The sequence below is a fragment of the Chiloscyllium punctatum genome, chromosome 39, assembly GCF_047496795.1.
Source record: "Chiloscyllium punctatum isolate Juve2018m chromosome 39, sChiPun1.3, whole genome shotgun sequence".
Classification (NCBI taxonomy): Eukaryota; Metazoa; Chordata; class Chondrichthyes; order Orectolobiformes; family Hemiscylliidae; genus Chiloscyllium; species Chiloscyllium punctatum.
Genome location: NC_092777.1, coordinates 20,341,631 through 20,366,497, shown reverse-complemented (window position 1 = coordinate 20,366,497; position 24,867 = coordinate 20,341,631). Strand labels below are relative to the sequence as shown.

The 24,867-nt window shown below is 43.8% G+C and overlaps 1 protein-coding gene across 21 annotated transcripts in view; it reads right to left on the bottom strand.

The window, feature by feature from the left end:
- LOC140463855 (putative uncharacterized protein MYH16) overlaps positions 1 to 24,867 on the bottom strand; it is a 290,113-nt gene that overhangs the window by 98,397 nt on the left and 166,849 nt on the right. For all 21 annotated transcript variants that reach the window (XM_072558259.1, XM_072558260.1, XM_072558264.1 and 18 more), the window contains 2 exons: positions 5,433 to 5,578; positions 202 to 292 (listed from right to left, as the gene is read on the bottom strand). In XM_072558259.1, coding sequence (XP_072414360.1) covers positions 202 to 292; positions 5,433 to 5,578 — 237 coding nt within the window. The remainder of the gene's footprint in view (positions 1 to 201; positions 293 to 5,432; positions 5,579 to 24,867) is intronic.

Genomic DNA, 24,867 nt, shown 5'->3' with positions numbered 1-24,867 from the left:
TATGGGCCAAGTGCTGGCAAATGGGACTAGATTAAGTTAGGATATCTGGTCGGCATGGACAGGTTGGACTGAAGGATCTGTTTCCATGCTGTACACTCTCTATGACTCCAAGTCAAATTTTTTGGCCTTAGTCTCCCTCTCTACATGGCATTCCAGATGGATAAAGGAAATGTCATGCAGGACCCAATTTGGTGATTTTACCTGGTATTCTTTAATCTTCCTCTGAAGAGTAGCAGTTAATGACTGTTCATCCTCTAGTTTAGTGCTCACGGTGTTGATCTCCAGCTCCTTCCTTTACACAGGGGATAAAAGAACATTTTTTATATATATGTGGAAGGAAAAATGCGTAATGTTTTCCACATGTAACAGAAATATTGCACATGGGATCAGCACATTTTATTACAAGTTTTGTTTCATGATTGAAAGCTGCCGACATTAGTTTTTACAATGGTCACAGCCAAAGAGCTTCCAGATATCTGGGATGGGCAGTTTCCATTACACCATCACTTTGAATCTAATCCCAAATAATATAAACTTTCTTGCTGTAATATTAGAAGTCCTGACAATATTTTCCTCACTCTCCTCAATTTTGCCTCAATCAGTAACAAATTATTCTTCAGTTTGGTGGAGATTATGCTCAGCAAGTTCCACTTTTCAACGTTTTCTCTTCCGAATCTTGCAACATTTTCTCAGAAATCCTTACAAGGATCTATTTTTGTCCCCTTCTATTTTCACTTAGTGAAATCAACATGGTTCTTCTACACATACTCTATTAAACTCTCCCAACCCATTGTCAGGCTACAGGTCCACCAGTCAATCATGGAAAGTGGTCCAGAGAAAAACTTCTCGAATAAACATTGAGAAGACATCGGACTTAATGAAGGTGAAGGAGGTCCTGCTGGCTAGCAGGAGGGTGAGCACAAGCCCTGAGCCATGGCTTTGAAGGAAGGTCTGTTGAATTAATTGCCACCAAGCCACTGAAGTAGGCCTTTTCTGGCTCAAGACCCCAGTATTGGGCATCTTGCCAAGAGCTACTAATTTCTAGTGGACAATGGCATCATCAAGGTTCTGTTAGCACTACACCTAACTTGAAGACTAGCCTCACAGTTGAATCCCAGGCCATTGGTGAGTGCTGAGGGGGCTGGGGGTCAGAAGGAGTTGTAATATAAAGGGGTTGCAGAGAAGGTGAGGAGACTAGGGGAATATTGGTCCATATTTCAAGGGGGTTGCAGTGTTAGAGACAGGAAGTCTTACAGCAACTGAAAAAGTTCTGATGAGACCACATCTGGAGTATTGTGAACTGTTTTGGTCTCCTTATTTAAGGAATGATATAATTTCATTGGAGGTAGTTCAGAGATGATCCAACTAGGGAGAGATGGCGTTTATGAACACAGGCTAAACAGGCTGGGACTCTACCCACTACAGTTAAGAACAACAAGAGATGGTCTCATTGAAACATACAGAATTCCAAAGGGGCTTGACAGGGTAAATGCTGAGATGATATTTCCCCCTCATGGGATAGCCTAGGAACAGAGGGCATAGTCTCAGAATAAAGATTCTCCAATTTAAGAATGAGATTAGGAGAAATTTCTTCTCTCAGGAGGTTTGAGATTCTCTGGAACTCCTTGCCACAGAGAGCTGTGCAGGGGTAGAGTCCTTGCATATATGTAAGTATTAGGTTAATAGATTCTTGATCAGTAGCAGAATCAAGGGTAATGTGGAGTGGACAGGAAAGTGGACGTAAGGAATGTTGGATCAGCTGCAATTCTATTGAAAGGGAGAGCAGGTGCGAGGGTCCAAATGGCCTACTCCCGTTCCTATTTCTTATGGTCTTTATTAACATGCTGGTCTACTGTAAATCAAACTTCTGCATCATTAGTAAGTGCTGTTGTTTCATTCTTCCTGTAAAGCATTCTTCTCGCATGATTTATTGACCATTTCAGAGATATATTGACAGAAACTAGCAATATCCCAAGGTGTTGAACTATTGCATTCACAAGATTAAAGTTTCTTTCCTACTTCATGTGCTTAAAAGAAAACAGCATCAACAGATGGATTCTCTGTGGGAGTCAATATACTCAAAGACGCAGAGGTTTCATGAGATACTTGCACTAACTGGTTTTAACTCTTCCAGCGTGCATTCACGCTCACATCTTGAGTCACTTTTATCAACTGCATAACAAGTTTCGTCAGAAGCAAGGTGCATTACTGCAAAACTCTCAACAGCAGACCACCCAGGAGGTAGCACCTACAGTCAGTTACAGGCAATTACTCGGCCTTAAATAGGAAATGTCACAACAAGACAGGCTCTGCACTTTTATGGCCAAGAATAACCACCAAGGGACTGAAATGAACAGCAAACCTTGGGGCTTCGTTTGTACTAAACATAAGTGAGGAATTTTTCAAATAGGACAAACTTCTAGAATTGAAGTTAGGATGGAAAAAAAAATAAATGCAATCCTCATCATTTACCAGACAACTTCTGAATAGGTTTTCATTCATTTTCTTTAACCAGATCAGTAGCCCTCACTTCCATCATGTTATTTGGTTATTGCCTGTTGGCAAACAGCCATACACACATTAAAAGAGACAAACACTTAACCAGTGGGTCTCTCAAACATAAACTTCAAATGACAGCTAATGCATCCATTTTCACCAGCAGTGCCTTGGTGCTGCCATATACACAGTGTACAGAATGCAGCAACTCACCCAGGTTTCAGCAATATCACCTGCCAATCCCTTCCAATCTCTTGAACTGAGAAACTTAGGAGACAAACCAACCCTTAAGCATAGAACTTCAGCAAGGATTAAAAAAGGGGAAAGGAGTGATTGGTGGTTGTACTTAAATTGGAGTTTAGATCAGAATGGTGTTGGAGAAGCACAGCAGGTCAGGCAGCATCCGAGGAGCAGGAAAATCGACGATTCGGGCATCATCAGGGAGCCTGCAGAGTGGAGAGATAAATGTGGGGGAAAAGAGATGGCGTTGATAGGTCAGAGGAGGGTGGGGGAAGGTAGCAAAGAGTACAATAGGTGAATGGGGTGGGGATGGAGATGGAGATGATAGGTCAGAGGGGATGGTCGAGCAGATAGGTGGGAAGGGAGATTGGCAGGTAGGACAGGTCAGGAGGACAGTGCTGAGCTGGAAGGGTGGAACTGAGATGAGGTGGGGGAAGGGAAAATGAGGAAACTGAATTCCTCATTGATGCCCTGGATTTGAAGTGTTCCAAGGCAGAAGATGAGGCGTTCTTCCTCCAGGCGTCGGGTGGTGAGGGAGTAGCAGTGGAGGTGGCCAAGGACCTGCATGTCCTTGGCAGAGTGGGAGGGGGAGTTGAAATGTTGGGCCACAGGGCGGTGTGGTTGATTGGTGTGGGTGTCCCGTAGATGTTCCCTAAAGCGCTCTGCTAGGAGGCGCCCAGTCTCCCCAACGTAGAGGAGACCGCATCGGGAGCAACGGATATAATAAATGATATTGGTGGATATGCAGGTAAAACTTTGATGGATGTAGAAGGCTCCTTTAGGGCCTTGGATGGAGGGGAGGGAGAAGATGTGGGCGCAGGTTTTGCAATTCCTGCGGTGGCAGGGGAAGGTGCCAGGATGGGAGGGTGGGTTGTTGGGGAACGTGGACCTGACCAGGTAGTCACGGAGGGAATGGTCTTTGCGGAAGGTGGAAAGGGGTGGGGAGGGAAACATATCCCTGGTGGTGGGGTCAGTTTGGAGGTGGCGGAAATGTCAGCGGACAATATGGTTAATGCAAAAGGTTGATAGGATGGAAAGTGAGGACCGGGGTGGGGGTCTATCCTTGTTACAGTTGGAGGGATGGGGTTTGAGGGCAGAGGTGAGGGATGGATGAGATGTGTTGGAGGGCATCTTCAACCACGTGAGAAGGGAAATTGCAATCTCTAAAGAAGGAGGCCATCTGGTGTGTTCTGTGGTGGAACTGGGCCTCCTGGGAGCAGATATGACGGAGGCGGAGGAATTGGGAATACAGGATGGCATTTTTGCAGGAGATGGGGTGGGAAGAGGTGTAATCCAGGTAGCTGTGGGGGTCGGTGGGTTTGTAAAACATGCCAGTGTCAAGTTGGTCATCATTAATGGAGATGGAGAGGTCCAGTAAGGGAAGCGAGGTGTCAGAGATGGCCCAGGTGAATTTAAGGTCAGAGTGGAATGTTTTGGTGAAGTTGATCAATTGCTCAACCTCCTCACAGGAGCACGAGGTGGCACCGATGCAGTCATCAACGTAGCAAAGGAAGAGGTGGGGAGTGGTGCAGGTGTAACTACGGAAGGTGGACTGCTCTACATAGCCGACAAAGAGACAGGCATAACTGGGGTCCAAACTGATGCCTTTGGTCTGGAGGAAGTGGGAGGATTCGAAGGAGAAATTATTTAGGGCGAGGACCAGTTCAGCTAAGCAAATGAGTGTGTCAGTGGAAGGGTACTGATGGAGACGTCGGGAGAGGAAGAAACAGAGGGCTTGGAGGCCCTGGTCATGGTGGATGGACCAGAGGGACTGGATGTCCATGGTGAAGATGAGGCGTCGAGAGCCGGGGAAACGGAAGTTTTGAAGGAGGTGGAAGGCATGGGTGGTGTCTCAAACGTATATGGGGAGTTCCTGGACCAGGGAGGAACAGGACAATATCGAGGTAAGTGGAGATGAGTTCGGTGGGGCAGGAGCAGGATAAGACAACGGGTCGGCCAGGGTGGTCAGGCTTGTGGATCTTGGGAAGGAGGTAGAACATGGCAGTGCGGGATTCCCAGACAATGAGGTTGGAAGCGGTGGGTGGGAGATCTCCTGAGGTGATGAGGTTGTGTATGGTCTGGGAGATGATGGTTTGGTGATGGGGGGGTTGGGGTCATGGTTGAGGGGGCGGTAGGAGGTGGTGTCTTCGAGTTGGCATCTGGCTTCAGCGGTGTAGAGGTCAGTGCGCCAGACTACCTCTGCACCCCTTTATCTGCTGGTTTGATGGTGAGGTTGGGATTGGAGCAGAGGGGCTGCACGTTGTGAGGGTGAGAGGTTGGAGTGGGGGATGGGAGTAGACAGGTTGAGGTAGTTAATGTCTTGGCGGCAGTTGGAAATGAAGAGATTGCGGGCGGGTAATAGGTCAGCGCGGGGTGTCCAGGTAGATGGAGTGTGTTGGCGGAGAGTGAAGGAGTCCTCTGAAGGTGGGCGGGAGTCCCGATTGTAAAAGTAAGCTCGGAGGTGGAGGAAGAGTTCTAAGTTGGAGTTTAAAGCCCTAAGGAGGAATGGCAAAAAGAGAGGCAGGGCGCTTCACAGGTTTCAGTTCTACAATTGGTATAGAAAATGGAACATAACAACAACAAAACACAATTTGACACAACCCTTTAGGGTTAGATCTAGCCTGAATGCAACCTAACGTACCAGCACTGATTCAAGAGCTATTTCAACTGGTCATTTACAATAGGAAAATACTCACTTCTTGATTACTTCTTCCAGGTCAACCTTCAATTTCTCCATTTCGTTCAAGCTATCAATGGTCATCTTGAGGTCTGCTTCAAGCTTTCGCCTTCCCCTCTCTTGCTCTGCCCTCAGTTGCTTCTCCTGCTCGAAATTGTACTCAAACTGTGAAGGGAACACATTTGAAAATTAATTTTATTTCTAGTTTCTGATCATTGCGTAGATCAACTCTGAAGAATATTCAAAAGATGATATCACTTGTAATCTCATGGAATCTTTTACTCTCAAATGGGGGGGGGGCGGGGGGCGCGGGGAAATGGCAGTAATGTTGACTGGGTCACGTTACCCAAATTTATCACAGTCAAGCACTCCCAGGTGCATGAAAGCTGAAGATAGAGTGTCAGGGGCATTCTTCTATGTCAACAAAGTAGCTTAGCCGCAAGATCTGAACAACATCCCCTACTACACATGTAAACCTTCTCACTCCCTTCACTCGCCTTTCTGGAGACCTGCGTCTAAAATTCCAGTGCCAGGTTGCGTGGAATCATGGGCAATTTTGTTTTGTAGGTAGATGGTCAATAACATCCAGCTGAGGCATAGTCAAACTCATCAAACAAAAGAGAGGGCTTTGACAACTACCAGATCCAAAGAGCTTGATTTTCTTCACTCACATTTGAGTGAATCTGTGGCATGCTTTACCACAGAGGCTGTGGAGACCAAAACACCAAATATGGTCAAGAGACGGATAAAGTTATTGATTTTAAAGGCATCGAGCTAGTTAGGAAGAAAGCAGAACATGGCATCGTGATAGATGAATAAGCCCTGATTAGATTGAATGTCAGGACAGGCTGAAGAGGCCGCATGTTGAAATCATTCAGTCTGTGCTCCATTTGATTTTAACTTCAGAAAAAAAAAAGTCATTGTGCATACCTCACCGTGCCAGCCAGCCAACCATGCAGGGCTCATTCAAAGTATGGTTAGAAAATGACCAGCTCGTAATACACATTCTTCATTTCCCATGTACATTTCATGATTCATGCTTTGCTCAGTTCCACAAATGGTAATGTCCATCTAGGTAGGTGTTCATATCGGTATTCTAGGCAAATAAATTCTTCATGAGGGACTGGGATAAGAGGAGGGGGTGTGGGCGGGGAGAATATGTAGTGCAAGAACAGAGGAGTTTTGTTCTTACCCAATGACTGTCGAGCATTTGGTTATGAAACATCAATTTGGATACTTAAATCTCTTCTAACAGAACAAAGTCGGATCTTTCTAATGTCTAAGTATGTGTATATGCACACACATATGCATTAGTCTGTGTGTGGAGGGAGAGAGAGCACAAAAGAGACACACTAGTTGTGCAGGTTAGGTGAATTGGTCATGCTAAATTGCCTATAGTGTTCAGGGATGTGTAGGTTAGGTACATTAGTCAGGGGTAAAAGTAGGGTAATACAGGAGGGGAATGGGTCTGGGAGGATTACTCTTCAGAGGGTCGGTGTAGACTTGTTGGGCCAAATAGTCTGTTTCCACACTGTAGGGATTCTAATGATTATGCGATGATTATTCTAATGGACGTGTGGGAAACAGTCTGCGTGAAGTTCAATAAGATATATAAGTGGGCATGAGTGTACTCCAAATGACGTGACACAGAAACAAATAAATCTTGCTATCCAACTCGACTAAAGCACGGCAAAATTACTCAAAGTTGGGATAGATTGTTATTAATTAATCCTGCAGTTAAATAAGTCCAAATCATTAAATTTAATGACTATTTTCCACATTTGCGCTCATCAAATTATATTACCAGCAAACACTGAGGGATCACTAATGCATTCGCGGCAATTTTGATCAGGTACCAAAATTTGCAGTTGGGAAACAATTTATTTTTACACCCTTCACAGATTGCATTCACTTAACCTAACTTTCAGTTGAGTGATCTTTGTCTTAGATATTGGTGGAATGCACGTGCAGGTGAAGTTCAATGCACAGAAATGGCAAGTCAGTCATCTCAATCAAAGAAAGGTGGAGAAACAACATAAGATAAGGGGCCACTCTTAAGGGGATGAAGGACCAGAGGAACACTGACACACTGAAGGTTGCAGGCCAGTGTGAGATCACAGTTAACAAGCACTCAGTATTCTTCGCCACATTAGGGCTGCATGGTGGTTCAGTGGTTAGCACTGCGGTCACACAGCACCAGGGACCTAGGTTCACTTCCATCCTTGGGTGACTGTCTGTGTGGAGTTTACACGTTCTCCCAGTGTCTGAGAGAGTTTCCTCACACAATCCAAAGATGTGCAGGTTAGGTGAATTGGCCATGCTAAATTGCCCAGAGTATTCAGGGATATATAGGTTAGGTGCATCAGTCAGGCGTAAATGTAGAGTTATAGGGTAGGGGAATGGGTTTGGGTGGAATGCTCTTTGGAGGGTCGGTGTGGACTTGTTGGGCCGAAGGGCCTGTTTCCACACTGTCGGGATTCTATAATAAGGGCATAAAGTACAAAGCAGGAGGTTAAACTGAATTTGTATCGGACACTAGCTCAGCCTCAGCAGTCATGCTGCTTTTGGTTCTAGGTGCTGCAGTTTAGGAAGGATATGAAGACATCAGTGAAATTATTTACGTGGATCTGCAATCTCAGTGGTGAGGAAGTTCAATACGAAGACAGATTGGACAAAACAGTGTTTTCCTTCAAACCAACAACACAGCAGACAGGAGGCTTGATGGAGGTATTCAAAATCACAAGTGGTCTGAACAGCGTAGATAAGGAGAAACCTCCCACTTGTAAAACCATTGAGTGAGAGAGAATGCGGAGAGTAAAAGATGTAAAAGCCACATAAGGACAACCTTTTTCTCACTGTGAGTGGTTAGTGCCTGAACTGCACTCTCTGCCTGAGGCAGGTTCAAGTAAAGCATTCAAAATGGGAATTAGACTTTATCTAAAAAGGAACAACATGCAGGGTTATGGGAAGGAAGCTGGATAACGGCACTAAGTGAACTGGTCATTCAGAGTCACTGCAGCCACGATGGGCCAAATGGCCGGTGGGAATTCTGTGATAAAGAAGTGAGAATTATGTCGTTTCTTTTAGATAATATCATTGAGCTGTAGGTTTGATATCCAGACATTTCATTACCTGGCTAGGTAACATCATCAGTGGCGACCTCCAAGTGAAGCGAAGCTGTTGTCTCCTGCTTTCTATTTATATCTTTCTCCTGGATGGGGTTCCTGGAGTTTGTGGTGATGTCATTTCCTGTTTGTTTTCTGAGGGGTTGATAGATGGCATCTAGATCTATGCGTTTATTTATGGCGTTGCAGTTGGAGTGCTAGGCCTCTAGGAATTCTCTGGCATGTCTTTGCTTAGCCTGTCCCAGGATAGATGTGTTGTCCCAGTCGAAATGGTGTTTTTTTTTCATCCGTGTGTAGGACTATGAGGAAGCGAGGGTAGTGTCTTTTTGTGGCTAGCTGGTGTTCATGTATCCTGGTGGCTAACTTTCTTCCTGTTTGTCCTACGTAGTGTTTGTGGCAGTCCTTGCATGGAATTTTGTAGATGACGTTGGTTTTGTCCATGGGTTTTACTGGGTCAGGCTAAGCAAAGACATGCCAGAGAATTCCTAGAGGCCTGGCACTCCAACCACAACGCCATAAACAAACGCATAGATCTCGATGCCATCTATCAACCCCTCAGAAAACGAACAGGAAATGACATCACCACAAACCCCAGGAACCCCATCTAGAAGAAAGATATAAATAGAAAGCAGGAGACAACAGCTTCGCTTCACTTGGAGGTCGCCACTGATGATGTTACCTAGCCAGGTAATGAAACGTCTGGCTAATGAAACCTACAGCTCAGCGAGCAAACCTACACCCTAAACCTCAACCTGAGCTACAAACCTTCACAAACCTTGCAATATCATTGAGCAACTTAAATCCATTCTGCTTCCGTGTAAAGGTGAACAATTAAACAGAAGGGCAAGATATTTCAGCACTATTCCCGACACGAAGCAGTGACTAACACTACTGACTAAAGCAGTCAAAACCATGACTGATTTGATCTTTGCACTTAAAACACTCAGGTCAGCTTGTCAGACCGAAACACAAGTATGTGCTGGGCACAGCTGGGTGCTGTCTGCCAACACTTAGTTTGACAAAATTACAATAATCAGGAATGGCATCACTATCCAGTTTACAACACTACACTTACCTCAATTTAGTCTCAGGAACAGCTATGGACAACGTTGCCGAGTTAAAACAGCAACCTCCTCCCAATTTTTAATGCTTTTTCGGCATTTTTGAACAAAAGAAGTTACATCAAGGCCTGAACAAAGGAAACCAGCTGCAGTATTACTTGGGAAATCGCCGGCTCTCAGTCTCCAATTTCATTTATTTAAATGGTCAACAAATCAGGAACTGGAGACTGTGCCTCACATGGACACCATCTGAACAAGGTATCACTCGGAAACCTTGTGCCTATTAGAATTAGTGAGTTTTATTTCTATAAACTGTTTGTTGAAGTAAAAGGTTGCACCCATAGAAGGTAAAAGAAAACCCATGGAATTAGCCTTTTCCCCCTGTTCTGAGCAAAGTGACGGAAGGAATCCTCAACAATTCCACCAAGCCACATTACTCACAATAATCTACTCCATTAGGTTTCATCAGTATATTTCAGTTCCACACCTCATTACAGCCTTAATATAATCATGGACACCACAGCTCAAATTCAGAGGTAAGTTGAAATGACTGTGTATGGTACCAAAACTTCTGCGAGAAATCTAAAGTGAATGTTGCTTCAAAACAAGTATTCCCTGCATACTGGCCTTTTTACTCATGACCAGTGAATCAGCTCTTCACTGTTAAAAAGGAACCTGTATAACCTTTAAAATTTTGTCTCCATTACACAGACTTCACCTATCAATAGTTGAAGAATGTGATACTGGAAAAGCGCAGCTTGTCAGGCAGCATCCAAGGAGCAGAAGTATTGATGTTTCAGGCATAAGACCTTCATCAGAAATTCCTGATGAAGGGCTTATGCCCCAAATGTCGATTCCCCTGCTCCTCGGATGCTGCCTGACCGGCTGTGCTTTTCCAGCATCACACACTTCGACTCTGATCTCCAGCATCTGCAGTCCTCACTTTTTCCTTCACCTGAGGTCAACTGAGACCTCTCAGACTTCTAGGCAGGGCAATGTATTTTGTTTCTCTGGAAGAACACAAGATAATGTTTTCAAAAAAAATCTGGACCACTCTACTGTCATTATTTTAAATTGCTCCTTCTTCCTTTCACTTTCCTGCTTGTTTCTCATAACCATCAACTCCCTAATTGACCAAGAATTTGTTAACCTAAACTTGAATATAGTCAATGCGTCACTTTCCACTCCTCCTTGTGGACAAGAGACCAAAGACCCTCAGAGTTAAGAAATTCCTCTTCATCTCCATCTTTAATGGGAAATCCTCATCTGTGAACTGCGTAATATTTTGCACTGCTTTGTTTAATTTTAATTATTATAGCAGTTGGAAGAATACAAATAAGAGATGTCCAAAGACCCACTTGAATCATCAAAGCTCAACATTTCAAGCATGCTAACTCACCTACTAATAGGATGCAACCTCATATCGAATGTCCCATTGTTTGCTGCTTTCAATGCTCCAGTTAACAGGGTATTCCAAACAATTGAATTCTCTTCCTAAAACTAGTTTCAAACTATTTGAAACTGAGTTAAACGTTTGCTTTCCTATTTGTAGACCCTAGTTTATTTAAATTAAAGCATTCTGATTCCGCCATGATTTAAGGTTTTGTAAATCCCAATGACCCTTTCCTGACCCTACGCCATTCTGGATTAACCCTTTCACATTAGATCTGCCTTGTTTCTTCAGTTCCCTCTCTCCAAAGCTGACACAGTGGAACTCCATTTTCTGCAGCTATTCACATTGGTGCTTAGCAACAAGAACAGCTGGAAGGGTATAGTGTCCAGACAGAGTAGACCAGTATTTTTCATAAGCTTTCCTTACGAAGTAGCCTGAAGTTCCAAGTCAACATCATTTCAATGCTACCTCTGAACTATTTGAAATGAAATGGTTTCAGTATAAACGATTGGGAATGTTTTCCGGATCTTTGACTGAGTTATTAGCCAGCTGACAGGAGATTTGGAGAGGGATCAAGAGTGAGGTGACTCCCACAGACAATGGAAGCTGGAGGATAACCAAGTATCTCGGTCAAAAGGGCAGTGGCAACAGCTGGTAGGAATCTCTGCAGGAAAAGTTGGGAACAGCAATGAGGTGAGCGAGCAGAGAGCAGTCAGCAGCTACTCAGCAAAACAGAGCAATCTCCTGGAAACAAACTTTCTTTCCAAACCGCTTTCTTGCAGAGCTTTGGGGAGTGTGCAAATCGCTCAGTAAATGATTAAAGAGACTGGTGCAAACTTTTACCTGATGAAGAGAATTCAATACACTGATAAAATGCCAATTTGAAACAAATGCAACCTATTTAAAAGTCATCATAACAAGTTACTAATTCCTTACCTTCCTCCCTTCTGTCTCCTCTTGTCACTGTAGACACTCTGTTTAACAGTAGTACAAAAGCGCATTTCTACTCGTGATACAAGTTAAGTAATCCAGAGGAGCAGTTAAACTATAATTTGAGCATCAGATATCAGTGGCGTAGGCAGTACTCCAGTAAAGGTTTTGGATATTTACTTGCCAGACCAAACAGAAGCTATTTCATAAAGTCTTTTGTCAAATAGGAATTTTATAATGAGCTTCAATTGGAAACAATATTTACTTTATATGATTAATGAAAGTAATAAAGTTAATGGAGAAAAAAAGCAAACCTGCTGGACTGAAGTTCTAAAGCATGAAACCCAAGCGTAGGTCTATCAATAACTTTCCTAATATTCATTGCGATATCCTGATGAACACCCTGAAGCCTCATCCAATTTCACTGGTTGAATTGTGGAAATGACTTGTCTTGGATGAACATCCTTTACTTGCTCTCTGTTAAGTGACGTAAGGCACTTTTTCAGAAGAAAGAGCTGTTGAATTTAAAAAAAACTCTCCAATTCCAGCAATGTTTGAACAACCTACTGCTTTCCCACCAATACCATAACAGGGCAATCAGACACTCCAGCTCAATACAACAATGTCACTTCAGCCGACTGTGAAGCCAGTTCGGAAAAGACTCAGTATTTACTCTTGTTTCTCTCTCTCTCCACAGATTCTGCCAGACCTGTTGAATTTCTTCAATATTCCTGCATTGGCTGCAATGCCACAGTATAAGTGAGTGCAGGCAGGCAGTCTACACTTTTTTTTTATTCATTCATGGGACATAGGCGTTGCTGGCTGGGCCAGTGTCTATGGTCTGTCCCTAATTGACCTTTAGAAAGCAATGATGATCCACCTTCTTGAACTGCTGCAGTCCATGGGCTGCAAGTAGATCACAATTCTCTTGGGGAGGGTATTCCAGGATTTTGATCCTGCAACAGTGGAGGAACAGCAATATAGTTCCAAGTCAGGATGGTGAGTGGCTTGGAGGAAAATTTGCAGGTGATGGTGTTCCCATGTATCTGCTTCCCTTGTCCTTCTAGATAGAAGCGGTCATTGGTTTGGAAGGATCTTTGGTGAATTTCTGAAGTGTATGTTGTAGATAGTGCACACTGCTGCTAATGAGCATCAGTGGTGGAGGGAGTGGAGGCTTGTGGATGTGGTGCCAATTAAACAGGCTCCCTTGTCCGGAATGGTGTCAAGTTTCTTGAGTTTTGTTGGAGCTGCACCCATCCAGACAAGTGAGCAGTATTCCATTACACTCCTGACTGGGCCTCGTAGATGGTGGAAAAACCTTGGTAATCAGGAGGTGAGTTACTTGCCGCAGTATTCCTAGCCTCTGACCTGCTCTTGTAATCACAGTATTTATATAGTGAGTCCAGGTGAATTTCTGATCAATGGTAATCCCCAGGATGTTGATAGTGGAGGATTCAGTGATAGTCATGCCACTGAATGTTAAGGGGTTGCAGTTAAATAGTCTCTTATTGAAGACTGCCATTACCAGGCATTTGTGTGGCATAATGTTACTTACCACTTGTCAGCCCAAGCCCAGATCTTGTTCAGATCTTGCTTCATTTGAACATGGACTTTTTCAATATCTGAAGAGTCACAAATTGTGCTGACCATTTTGAAATCATGTGTGAACATCCCCACTTCTGATTTTATGATGGAGGGATGGTCATTGATGACACAGCTGAAGATGGTTGGGCCCAGGACACTACCCTGAGGAACTCCTGCAGCGATGCCCTGGAACGGAGATGACTGACCAACAACAAACACAACCATCTTGTGATGTGTCAGATGTGAACACAAGCACCAGAGAGTGTGCCCCGAAACCTGCTGATTCCAGTATTGCTAGGGCTCCTTGATGACACACTAAGTCAAATGTGACCTTGATGTCAAGAGCAGTTGCTCTCACCATCCCTCTGTTCACAAATGGACAAAAGAGCTGAATTTCAAAACTGTAACAAGGTCAGGAGCTGAGTGGCCCTGGTGGAACCTAAACTGGGTGTCACTGAGCAGATTATTGCTGAGCAGGTGCTGCGTGATAGCACTGTGGATGACCCCTTCCATCACTTTACTGATGGTCAAAGTGGACTGACAGGCTGGGAGTGATTTATCCTACTTTTTTTTTAAATATATACAGGACATACCTGGGCAATTTCCCACATTATAGGGTAGATGTTAGTATTACTTCTGTACTGGAACAGCTTGGCTAGGGTTGCAGTGAGTTCTGGAGCACAAGTCTTCAGTCGTATTGCCAGAACGTCATCCATAGCCTTTGCACTCTTGACATCACACAGAGTGAACTGGCTAAAGACTGGCATCCGTGACACCAAACCTGCTGATTCATCTCAACTCAGCAGGTACCTGCACTTTATCATTAGGCACCAACACTCAGGAGCAGGTCTCTGAAAGGAACAGGAGCAAAGATTCTGAAGACAGTTATCCAGCGAAGCACTGAGCCATTAAGACCAGCTTAATTCCATGTTTGTGCTATGTTAACTCATCCAAGTCACAGTAGGTGCTAGTAAAATCAAATGCCGTGCATTTTCAGGCTTGGGAGAGCGAAAAGCAGCTGTCCTGCCTGGACGGACACCTCAGCACCACACTCTACCGCAAACCCACAGACAACCTCACAATGCTACACTTCTCCAGCTTCCACCCAAAACATATTAAAACAGCCATTCTCTATGGACAAGCCCTACGCATACACCAGATCTGCTCAGATGAGGAGGAAGTGACAGACACCTGGAAGGAGTCAAGGATGCCCTCACAAGAACTGGGTACGATGCTCAACTCATCGACTGCCAGTGCCGACGTGCCACACAGCAAGGAACCGTAATGACCTCCTCAGGAGGCAGACACATGCTGCAACTGACAGGGTACCCTTCGTTGTTCAGTATTTCCCAGGAGCTGGAAAATTACGCCTTGTTCTTTGTGACCTGCAACACATTATCAATGAGGATGAGCACCTCACCAAGACCTTCCCCACACCTCTACTACTTGCCTTTAAACAACCGCCAAACCTCAAACAGATCATTGTTCGCAGCAAACTGCCCAGCTCTCAGGACAACTCTGTACAACCCTGTCACGGTGGACGCTGCAAGACGTGTCAGATTGTGGACATAGATACCACCATTACGTGTGGGAACACCTCTCACTTTGTACATGGCAGGTACTCATGTGACTCAGCCAACGTTGTCTATCTTATACGTTGCAGGCAAGGATGCTCTGAGGCATGGTACATTGTGGAAACCGAGCAAAGGCTATGACAACGGATGAATGGGCACCGCACAACAATCAACAGACAGGAGGGTTCCCTCCCAGTTGGGGAACACTTCAGTGGTCCAGGACATTCAGCCTCAGACCTTCGGGTGACCATCCTCCAAGGTGGACTTCGGGACAGGCAGCAGAGAAATGTGGCCGAGCAGAGGCTGATAGCTAAGCTCGGTACCCATAGGGAGGGCCTCAACCGGGACCTTGGGTTCATGTCACATTACAGGTGATCACCATTGCACTACACACACACACACACAAAACCCCCACCCCAGACAGACACACACAGACAGACAAAGACCCACATGCACACATATATTTATCAATCTAAACATCAGGTCATAGACAGAGAACACAGGGGGCTAACACCTTCAACATATTGTCTAGCTATCACCATTGTTACAGCTAACCCGAGAATGCAACTTTTAAAAAAAGGGTTTTGTGATTTACACATGAAAGAAGTGAAACTATCACTGTATTCTAACAGATGAAAGGCTTAACAGACAATCAATTCTTCAATGTATAATTTCAGTTACATCACACTGCAAATTTTTGCTATAAATTCTGTGTTATGATTGAGCCCTCCACAATCACCTGATGAAGGAGCGTTGCTCCGAAAGCTAGTGCGCTTCCAATTAAACCTGTTGGACTGTAACCTGGTGTTGTGTGATTTTTAACATCCTGCCTGAAGTGCACAGATAAGCAACAGGTCAGAATCAAACTGGACTATTCCAGCCACGTTCCTCACAGTTGACTATTCAGCAATAACAATGGCCAAGAAATATACACAAAGAACGGACAATAACTTGAAATAGTGGTTCTGGATTAGTGGTGCTGGAAGAGCACAGCAGTTCAGGCAGCATCCAACGAGCAGCGAAATCGACGTTTCGGGCAAAAGCCCTTCATCAGGAATAAAGGCAGTGAGCCTGAAGCATGGAGAGATAAGCTAGAGGAGGGTGAGGGTGGGGAGAGAGTAGCATAGAGTACAATGGGTGAGTGGGGGAGGAGATGAAGGTGATAGGTCAAGGAGGAGAGGGTGGAGTGGATAGGTGGAAAAGAAGATAGGCAGGTCGGACAAGTCAAGGAGACAGTAACTGAGCTGGAAGTTTGAAACTAGGATGAGGTGGGGGAAGGGGAAATGAGGAAGCTGTTGAAGTCCACATTGATGCCCTGGGGTTGAAGTGTTCCGAGGCGGAAGATGAGGCGTTCTTCCTCCAGGTGTCTGGTGGTGAGGGAGCGGCGGTGAAGGAGGCCCAGGACCTCCATGTCCTCGGCAGAGTGGGAGGGGGAGTTGAAATGTTGGGCCACGGGGCGGTTTGGTTGATTGGTGCAGGTGTCTCGGAGATGTTCCCTAAAGCGCTCTGCTAGGAGGCGCCCAGTCTCCCCAATGTAGAGGAGACCACATCGGGAGCAACGGATACAATAAATGATATTGGTGGATGTGCAGGTGAAACGTTGATGGATGTGGAAGGCTCCTTTAGGGCCTTGGATAGAGGTGAGGGAGGAGGTGTGAGCACAGGTTTTACAGTTCCTGCGGTGGCAGGGGAAAGTGCCAGAATGGGAGGGTGGGTCGTAGGGGGGTGTGGACCTGACCAGGTAGTCACGGAGGGAACGGTCTTTGCGGAAGGCGGAAAGGGGTGGGGAGGGAAATATATCCCTGGTGGTGGGGTCTTTTTGGAGGTGGCGGAAATGTCGGTGGATGATTTGGTTGATGCGAAGGTTTGTAGGGCGGAAGGTGAGCACCAGGGGCGTTCTGTCCTTGTTACGGTTGGAGGGGTGAGGTCTGAGGGCGGAGTGCGGGATGTGGACGAGATGCGTTGGAGGGCACCTTTAACCACGTGGGAAGGGAAATTGCGGTCTCTAAAGAAGGAGGCCATCTGGTGTGTCCTATGGTGGAACTGGTCCTCCTGGGAGCAGATACGGCGGTCAAAGGCTGATCAAAAACATTGGAACCATAGCCCAGCCAAGGAGATGCCAAAGGAAGATTAGGAAAACATGTGGAGGATGGTTAAAAATTTGTGTGGCCAACACATTGGATTATGAAAGGGAGATAAATGTTCAAAAATTTCAAACCCTTGTAAACAGAAAGTTCAGATAGAGGTGTATCAGTATTGACCCAAATCTGACTCATTGTTAGACAGGATAGAATTGCCCTGTCATGCGAATACATGACTTGTTTGCACAGCATGACTGAATTAGAATGGTTACAAGAAATGGTTCACGGTCAAATCTGACTTGCCCGCCTCTTACCACTTCCTGGTGCAAAGGTTAGCCCAGACTCAGTGCTGACAATCGCACCCAATACAGTGCATATTGCTCAGAGCCAAGGATTTCCGCTTCACTTCCCTAATGGGATTGCTGGTAAAGGAGTAACTAAACATTCCCATGAAAGACAAAACATTGTTCTGATGTTTAATCATCTCAGTGAGCAATTTATCCTGCCTTCAGATCAAACAGTTAATTTGAAATTACCTTTCCTTCCAAGACTTGAAAGGGTAATCTCTAAATACATGATCCCCCCAGTCAGTGATTGAATCAGTTAAAAGGATATCTACATTCAGTGTGAAGGTGGCTAACTGCAGACATGAACAATCAGATTTTCACCACGAAAGAGGTTAGCCTGAATCTAGGGGATTTTCCACCTTGGTAAATCCAATGAAGTTGGAAAGCACCAGTCACATGCAATTATTACTCGAAGGTGGAGTCAAGTGCCGGATGGAATCCATTCCACCGATCCCACAAGGATATATAGCAGGGAGCCATAGCAGGTGGACAACTGCTGACATGAGCTGGGAAGGCAGCTCAGCCCAATTCTCTGAGGCTTGTGGGTGGAATCCCACAGCAGCCTAAACAACCTGGGCTATGGCAAGAAATGTCAGAGAATCGCATGAGAGGTCTGCAGTCAGGAACAACTCGGAATAGTGGAGCTCCAGATGACAGGGTGAAATTCTCACAAGGGAACAGCAAGTTAGCCATTAAGGCAGGGGATGGGTGTTATTGCTCATTAACAACCTTATTAACTGCACATTTCTCCTTCGTAAAGAGCAGCTTCCTATCCCAGCACTCTCCCTGGAGAAATTAGACACCCAGAAGCCGCCACATGGAAGTCAGAGAAGGTACCAACAACCTTGGCTCACCACTTGTTCAAAAGGCTTCCATGTTGGGCACCAGGCACTGACAGACATCGCAGAGCACACTCCAACTGGAGCTGTGACACACACCTCACAGTAATCACACAGCGCTGACAATCAAACCCAAATACAATGCATGTTGTTCAGAGCCAAGGATTCCCGCTTCACTTTCCTAATGGGACTGCTGGTAAAGGAGTAACTAAATTCCCACCTTAACCTCCACACCACTAACCGTGCATGCCCTCTGCGCTATCTACTCACTCGCTCGGAGCACCTGTCCAGCAGCACCAACAGTAACAATTATGGCACCCATTTGATATTCTGTAATGGGCAGGTTCATGCGTCTGGTGCCCATAGAGTGTGCCCAGAGATATTGGTGTCTGGTCGTCCAGGTTATTGGAACCCGCCATGTCCTCATGCTGATTTCCATCTCGAGGGGTCTCAGTGTATCGCTGGTTTGGAGGGTTTGGTAATTTAATGAGTTGAATTGTGCCAAGAACAAGGTATTTAATAAGCAATAACACCCCTGAATTGGCGACGCAGAGCTTCTTAGCAAGAGACTCCCAGCACCACGATCAAACAGGGAAAGGTGGTGTGAGGTACTTCAAACATCAAGAGGAATCTTGCAGTACTTCTCATCTGGTTCTGCACCATATTTTGCCACAGCTGTTATCACTCAGAACCCTAGAAGATCCTTAACATTTATTCTTGTTAATTTGCAATTCTTTGTGACTGATTCATGTAAAGCTCTCTTTGTGGTTTTCCAATATATACAAGTGGGATTGTGACAAGCCTATAAAAATCTGAGTACAGTGAACAATGGGTGGAGGCCTCATTTTAAATGGAACAGTTCTATTTGCTTAATTTCCACATTATAACATAGGTATTGTACTTTATTCAGCATTTTGAGACAGTTAGAGGTTTGGAGCTATAAAAATGGATGGCTTTTTTTAAAAAAGAAAACCTACACCAGCAGATTTTGCCATCATAGCATGGCCCAGAATAATGGGAAGGTCCCACAGCTCTATTTCAAATGGAAGTTCTCCTCAGCATGCTGACAGATATTTATATGGGGAAGGGAACTGAAGTGCCAAATCATACACGCAGATGGAACACCGATGTTTGCAAACGTCATCACATATTTTGTGGTTCCCCTTTTTAACCCAAAGGACACTAGCCAAAATAGAAGACACCTCATTGTAAGCCATTGAAACTCTTATTTTCAAATCCCAGTTCTACTGGGGAGTTTTAGTCTTCTAGCTTTAAAAGGAGATCTGAACCTTGTCTTTAATTTCAGCCTTTCCTGCTTTTAGTTTGGATTTCTACATTTGAACTTCTTTTTCATTGTGTTATAAACATGGTTCTTTACTATTCCCCTAGACAGCAATGTCAAAAATCACACGACACTAGCTTATAGTTCAACGGGTTTGTTTGAAAACACGAGCAATCGGAGCACTGCTCCTTCATCAGGCGCTCCGAAAGCTTGAGTAAACCCGTTGGGCTATAACCTGGTGTCATGTGATTTTTGACCAAGACAACAGGCAGGAGGAGCAGAACTGACTTGCAATACCAAAGCATAACAATATCGAAAACTGCAACACAATAGAAAATAATTTTCAAAGCCTTTGAAAGCTGCAGTTTGCACTGGTTTTGGAAGTGACTTAACCAACATGGGTTTTCTTAATTTGCTACAGTTTGGTTATAAACATGATGGAACTTAGTTTAATGGTCACTGCTTTAGAAATTATTTGCTGAAACCATAACCTCAATATGTTTGTGTGGTGATGTACATTGTAATGATTTGCACTAACTAGCTGTCTAGGTCAATTTAATAGCACTTTATCTCAACTCATTACCTCTCATTTTTTAACTGCTGGAGAAACTTAGCGGGTCTGGCAGCATCTGGAGAGACAAAACATATTGGGTCCAGTGTAAAGGTAGAAGGTTATCATCATTTTTACATGGGTTAGTCACAGTTATGTCAGCTATAATTTGCACAAGGCAAAGAAACTTGAGTTTGCCAAATTGCAATTAGCAACTAATTATAATTTGTAATTCCAGACTGCGAGAGATGATACTTTCAGTATACCAGCCTCTTTATACACCACGTGGTTTAGTTGACAGTGCTCTTGAGTCGGAAAATTGAATCCATAGCAAACATTTGCAAATTCGTCCTAGTCGTTAGTCCAATGTGAATACAGCAGTGACATCTCCGAGATGAGACATTAAGCTCTGGTAGGTATAAAAACATTCAATGCCACTACTTTGAGGAGGGGAGGAGCTCTTCATACTGTCCTGGACAAAGTCAAAAATCACACAACACCATGTTATAGTTGGAAGCACTAGCTTTCAGAACGCTTCTTCTTCAGGTGGTTGTGGAACAGAAGACCATAGGACTTGATTTCTTGATCCACCTCGGTAAAGCATGCTTGCAATTTATTGCTGGGTGTGGACCTTGCTGTGTGCAATTTGATTGCAAAGACTACATTACAAGAAAGGATATACTTCAGAAGACCTTCATTAGCTGCAACACAGTTTGCCACGTCCGGAGGTCATGGAAGTTGCCCTATAAACACAGGTTCTTTTCCGACAAAAGGAACGGAAGGCTAGTGAGTAAAAATAGGCTGAGTGAAGGTGACAAGATTGCTTTTGAGTTGAATTTTGGGAAAGCAAAGAGACAGTGAACAATGGGAAAGAAGTGATAGAGCATGGAGCCTTAGTGGCTGAAGATTTTGGTGCCAATGGTATTGAGACTTGTCTATTTGTTGTCCCATATTCACATTTCTTTTAAATTTGGCAAGACCCAACTTTCCCAACTCCAGGACTCGCCTGATTGGTCTCGAGTCAAATTCAATGACTCATCGAGACCAGCCACTGTGAAGAATTTCATTAACGCACACTGCGTTTACCCTCAGTTCAGCAACCAAGACATTACACTTTATAGAGTGGCAAAGCAGCAAGGTTACTCATGGCCACTTCCATTGAAATCATGAAACATTACTCTGCAGCCATTGCTCTCTGATAGTCATACCGATAAATACAGAAACAAAATATCTTTGAATGCAGTAGGCCATGATAAAATGAATTAAATCAATTGTTTGGGAAAGGGGGAAATGTAGGCTCACAAGGTAAGAGGACACAGCAGAATTACACAGCAGCTAGTTGGATAATGATACCCAGAGTGGGAAAGAAAAGGAAGAGTAACAAAAAGATGGGGTACTGGGCTAATGGTCGGATACTTGGTAGTGTGGAAGAGCAGAGGGATCTTGGTGTCCATGTACACAGATCTCTGAAAGTTGCCACCCAGGTAAATAGTGCAGTGAAGAAGGCATATGGCGTACTGGCTTTTATTGGTAGAGGAATTGAGTTCCGGAGTCCTGAGGTCATGCTGCAATTGTATAAGACTCTGGTGCGGCCGCATCTGGAATATTGTGTGCAGTTTTGGTCGCCATACTATAGGAAGGATGTGGAGGCACTGGAACGGGTGCAGAGGAAGTTTACCAGGAAGTTGCCTGGTATGGTAGGAAGATCCTATGAGGAAAGGCTGAGGCACTTGGGGTTGTTTTCATTGGAGAAAAGAAGGTTTAGGGGTGACTTGATAGAGGTGTACAAGATGATTAGGGATTTAGATAGGGTTGACAGTGAGAACCTTTTTCCATGTATGGAGTCAGCTATTACAAGGGGGCATAGCTTTAAATTAAGGGGGTGTAGATATAGGACTGATGTTAGGGGTAGGTTCTTCACTCAGCGAATCGTAAGTTCATGGAATGCCCTGCCAGTAGCAGTGGTGGACTCTCCCACTTTATGGGTATTTAAGCAGGCATTGGATAGGTATATGGAGGATAGTGGGTTAGTGTAGGTTAGGTGGGCTTTGATCGGCGCAACATCGAGGGCCGAAGGGCCTGTACTGCGCTGTATTCTTCTATGTTCTATGACGGAGAATGCAAGCGTAGAAAAACAGCAATAAATAGGTTCAAAAGGGAAAAAACTTCTTTTTAAAAGAGCTAAATTAATGGCTCTTTACTTGACTAGAGATGGCATTGGGAACAAAATAAATGAATTAACAGCACTAACACAGGTTAATGTGTATGAACTTATAGACATTATGGAGACATGATTACATGGAGATTGATGAATCACTTAACTATGTTCAAGACAGGACTTTAAACTGAATAGTAGAGTGGGCGAGGTGGGGAGGGGGGTTCAGTTGGTTGGAGGTTTACAAAATCAAATGAGCAGGAACAGATAGGATTGCAGGTTAGTGATGAGATTGATTGTTACTAGATAACAAAAGGAACAAACACAATGAGTGAAAGTCACATTGTACCAAGGATCCATTAAAAATGTTGGGAAAGTCAATAATAAAATGAAGACTTTCTATCTTCATACGTGAAGCATTCACAACAAGGCAGATGAACTGAAGCCACAAATCGAAGTAAACAAATATGACCTCAAAGCCCTTAAGGAAAGATGGCTACAAGGAGACTGACCCGGTTCCACAGGTTGGCACAACACCAAGGGTTGAAGGGTCTGTACTGCACTGTAATGTTCTATGTTCAACATTCTAAAACTTGGAACTTCAAATTCAGGGATATTTGACCTTTCGGAGAGACAGGATGAGTAGAAAAAGATGCTGGGGTGACATTGTAACACTTAAGAGATGAAATGAGGATTGTTGAGAGCGATGATTTAGGCTAAGCTGATATGCAAAATGCATCTGGTGGAGGTAAAAAGGAGCATGGGGAAAACGACATTGGTAGGAGTAGCATACAGACCCCCAAACATTAGCTACTCTGTGGGAAAAGGTATACATCAACAAATAATAGGAGCACATAAGAATAATAGAGCAACAATTATGCATGAATTTATTCTTTATGTTGATTGGGTTAAATCAAATTGGAAAGGATAGCTGTGACAACTAATTCATACAGTGCATTAGGGATTGTTTCCTAAAGTGATATGTCATGAAGCCGATCAGGGAACAGGCTCTCTTAGATCTGGTAATGGGTTCTAGGGTAGATTTATTGACCTCATATTAAAAGATCCCCTAGGACATAGTGACCATAACATCACAGAATTTAATATCCAATTCAAGAGTCAGAAACTTGGGTCAGAAATATTGTTTTTAACTTAAATAAAGGGAATTACAATTAAATGAGGATGGAGTTAGCCAAAAAATGAACTAGGCAGAGAGATTAGCAAGAATGACAGTAAGAAAGCTGTGAAAGATATTTCAAGGATGTAATTCATGACTATAAGCGAAAATTCAGCCAAGAAAGAAGGAAACATTCCAAGAGTGGATAAAAGAACAATGGCTAAGCAAGGAGGTTAAAGGAGTGTATGAAGATGAAAGAAACATATAAAAAAGGAGGCCAACGTCAGTGATAGGCCTGAATATTGGAATGAATTCAGAATCCAGCAAAGGAGGGCTAAAATTATAATAAAGGCAGACCAAATAAACTACGATGGTAAACCAGCAAAGAATATAAAAACTGACAATAAGAGCTTCATTAATTACATATTAAAAAAGAGAAAGGTTAAAGTGACCACACGTCCCTTAAAAAATGAACCTGGGGAAATGGTTTTGAGGAACAAGGAAATGGCAGATATGTTGTATCAGTCTTTATAGTGGAAGATACTTTGAACATCCCATTAATAGTAAAGAAAACAGGGGACAAATTTGGTACTATCACCATCACAAAAGAAGTGGTATGATAAACTAATGGGGCTAAAGTCCCCTGGCCTGATGGTTTGCATTCTAGAATGCTAGCTTATCATTGTTATTGGAAACAAATGTACTAAACCTCTGGGGCTAGATAATGGGATAGCAGTGGTGTAATAGATTTGGATTATCAGAAGGCATTTGAGAAGGTTAAACATATTAGGCTTCTTAGTAAGGTTAAGTGCCCATGGTGTTCGAAGTTGTCCAAGGAGACATTTTCATGATAGCAAGTTGCAATTAGTACAGTGTCACAGGGATTAAGTACTGGGGGCTATAATTATTCACAACATATATTGAAGATGAATGTATTATCACCAAGTTTAGGAATGACGTAAAAATAGGTGGGAAGGCAAGTGGTAGGGATTATTCAGTCTGGAGAGGGATACGGACAAGTTGACAAAAACTTGGCAGATGGAATATAATGTGGGAGAACATGATGTAATGCACTTTGGTAAGAAGATTAGAGGAGCTAAATGTAATTTAAATAATTTTACTGCAGAAAACTGTCAAGGCTGGGCCATTAAGTAACATTCAAAGCTGAGATAGACAGATTTTTAGTCAGCAAGTGAATCTGCAGTTATGGGGAAATAGACAGGAAAGTGGAGTTGAGGATTATCAAACCAGCAATGATCTCATTGGATGGTAGAGCAGACTCAAATGGGCCGAAAGGCCTACTTTTGCTCCATTCACCTTTCATAACAAAATTACATAATTAGTCTGCATCTTATGACATAAGCCATTTCTACAGAGCTAATGGATACGTCATTACAAAATTAACCTTAACTTAAT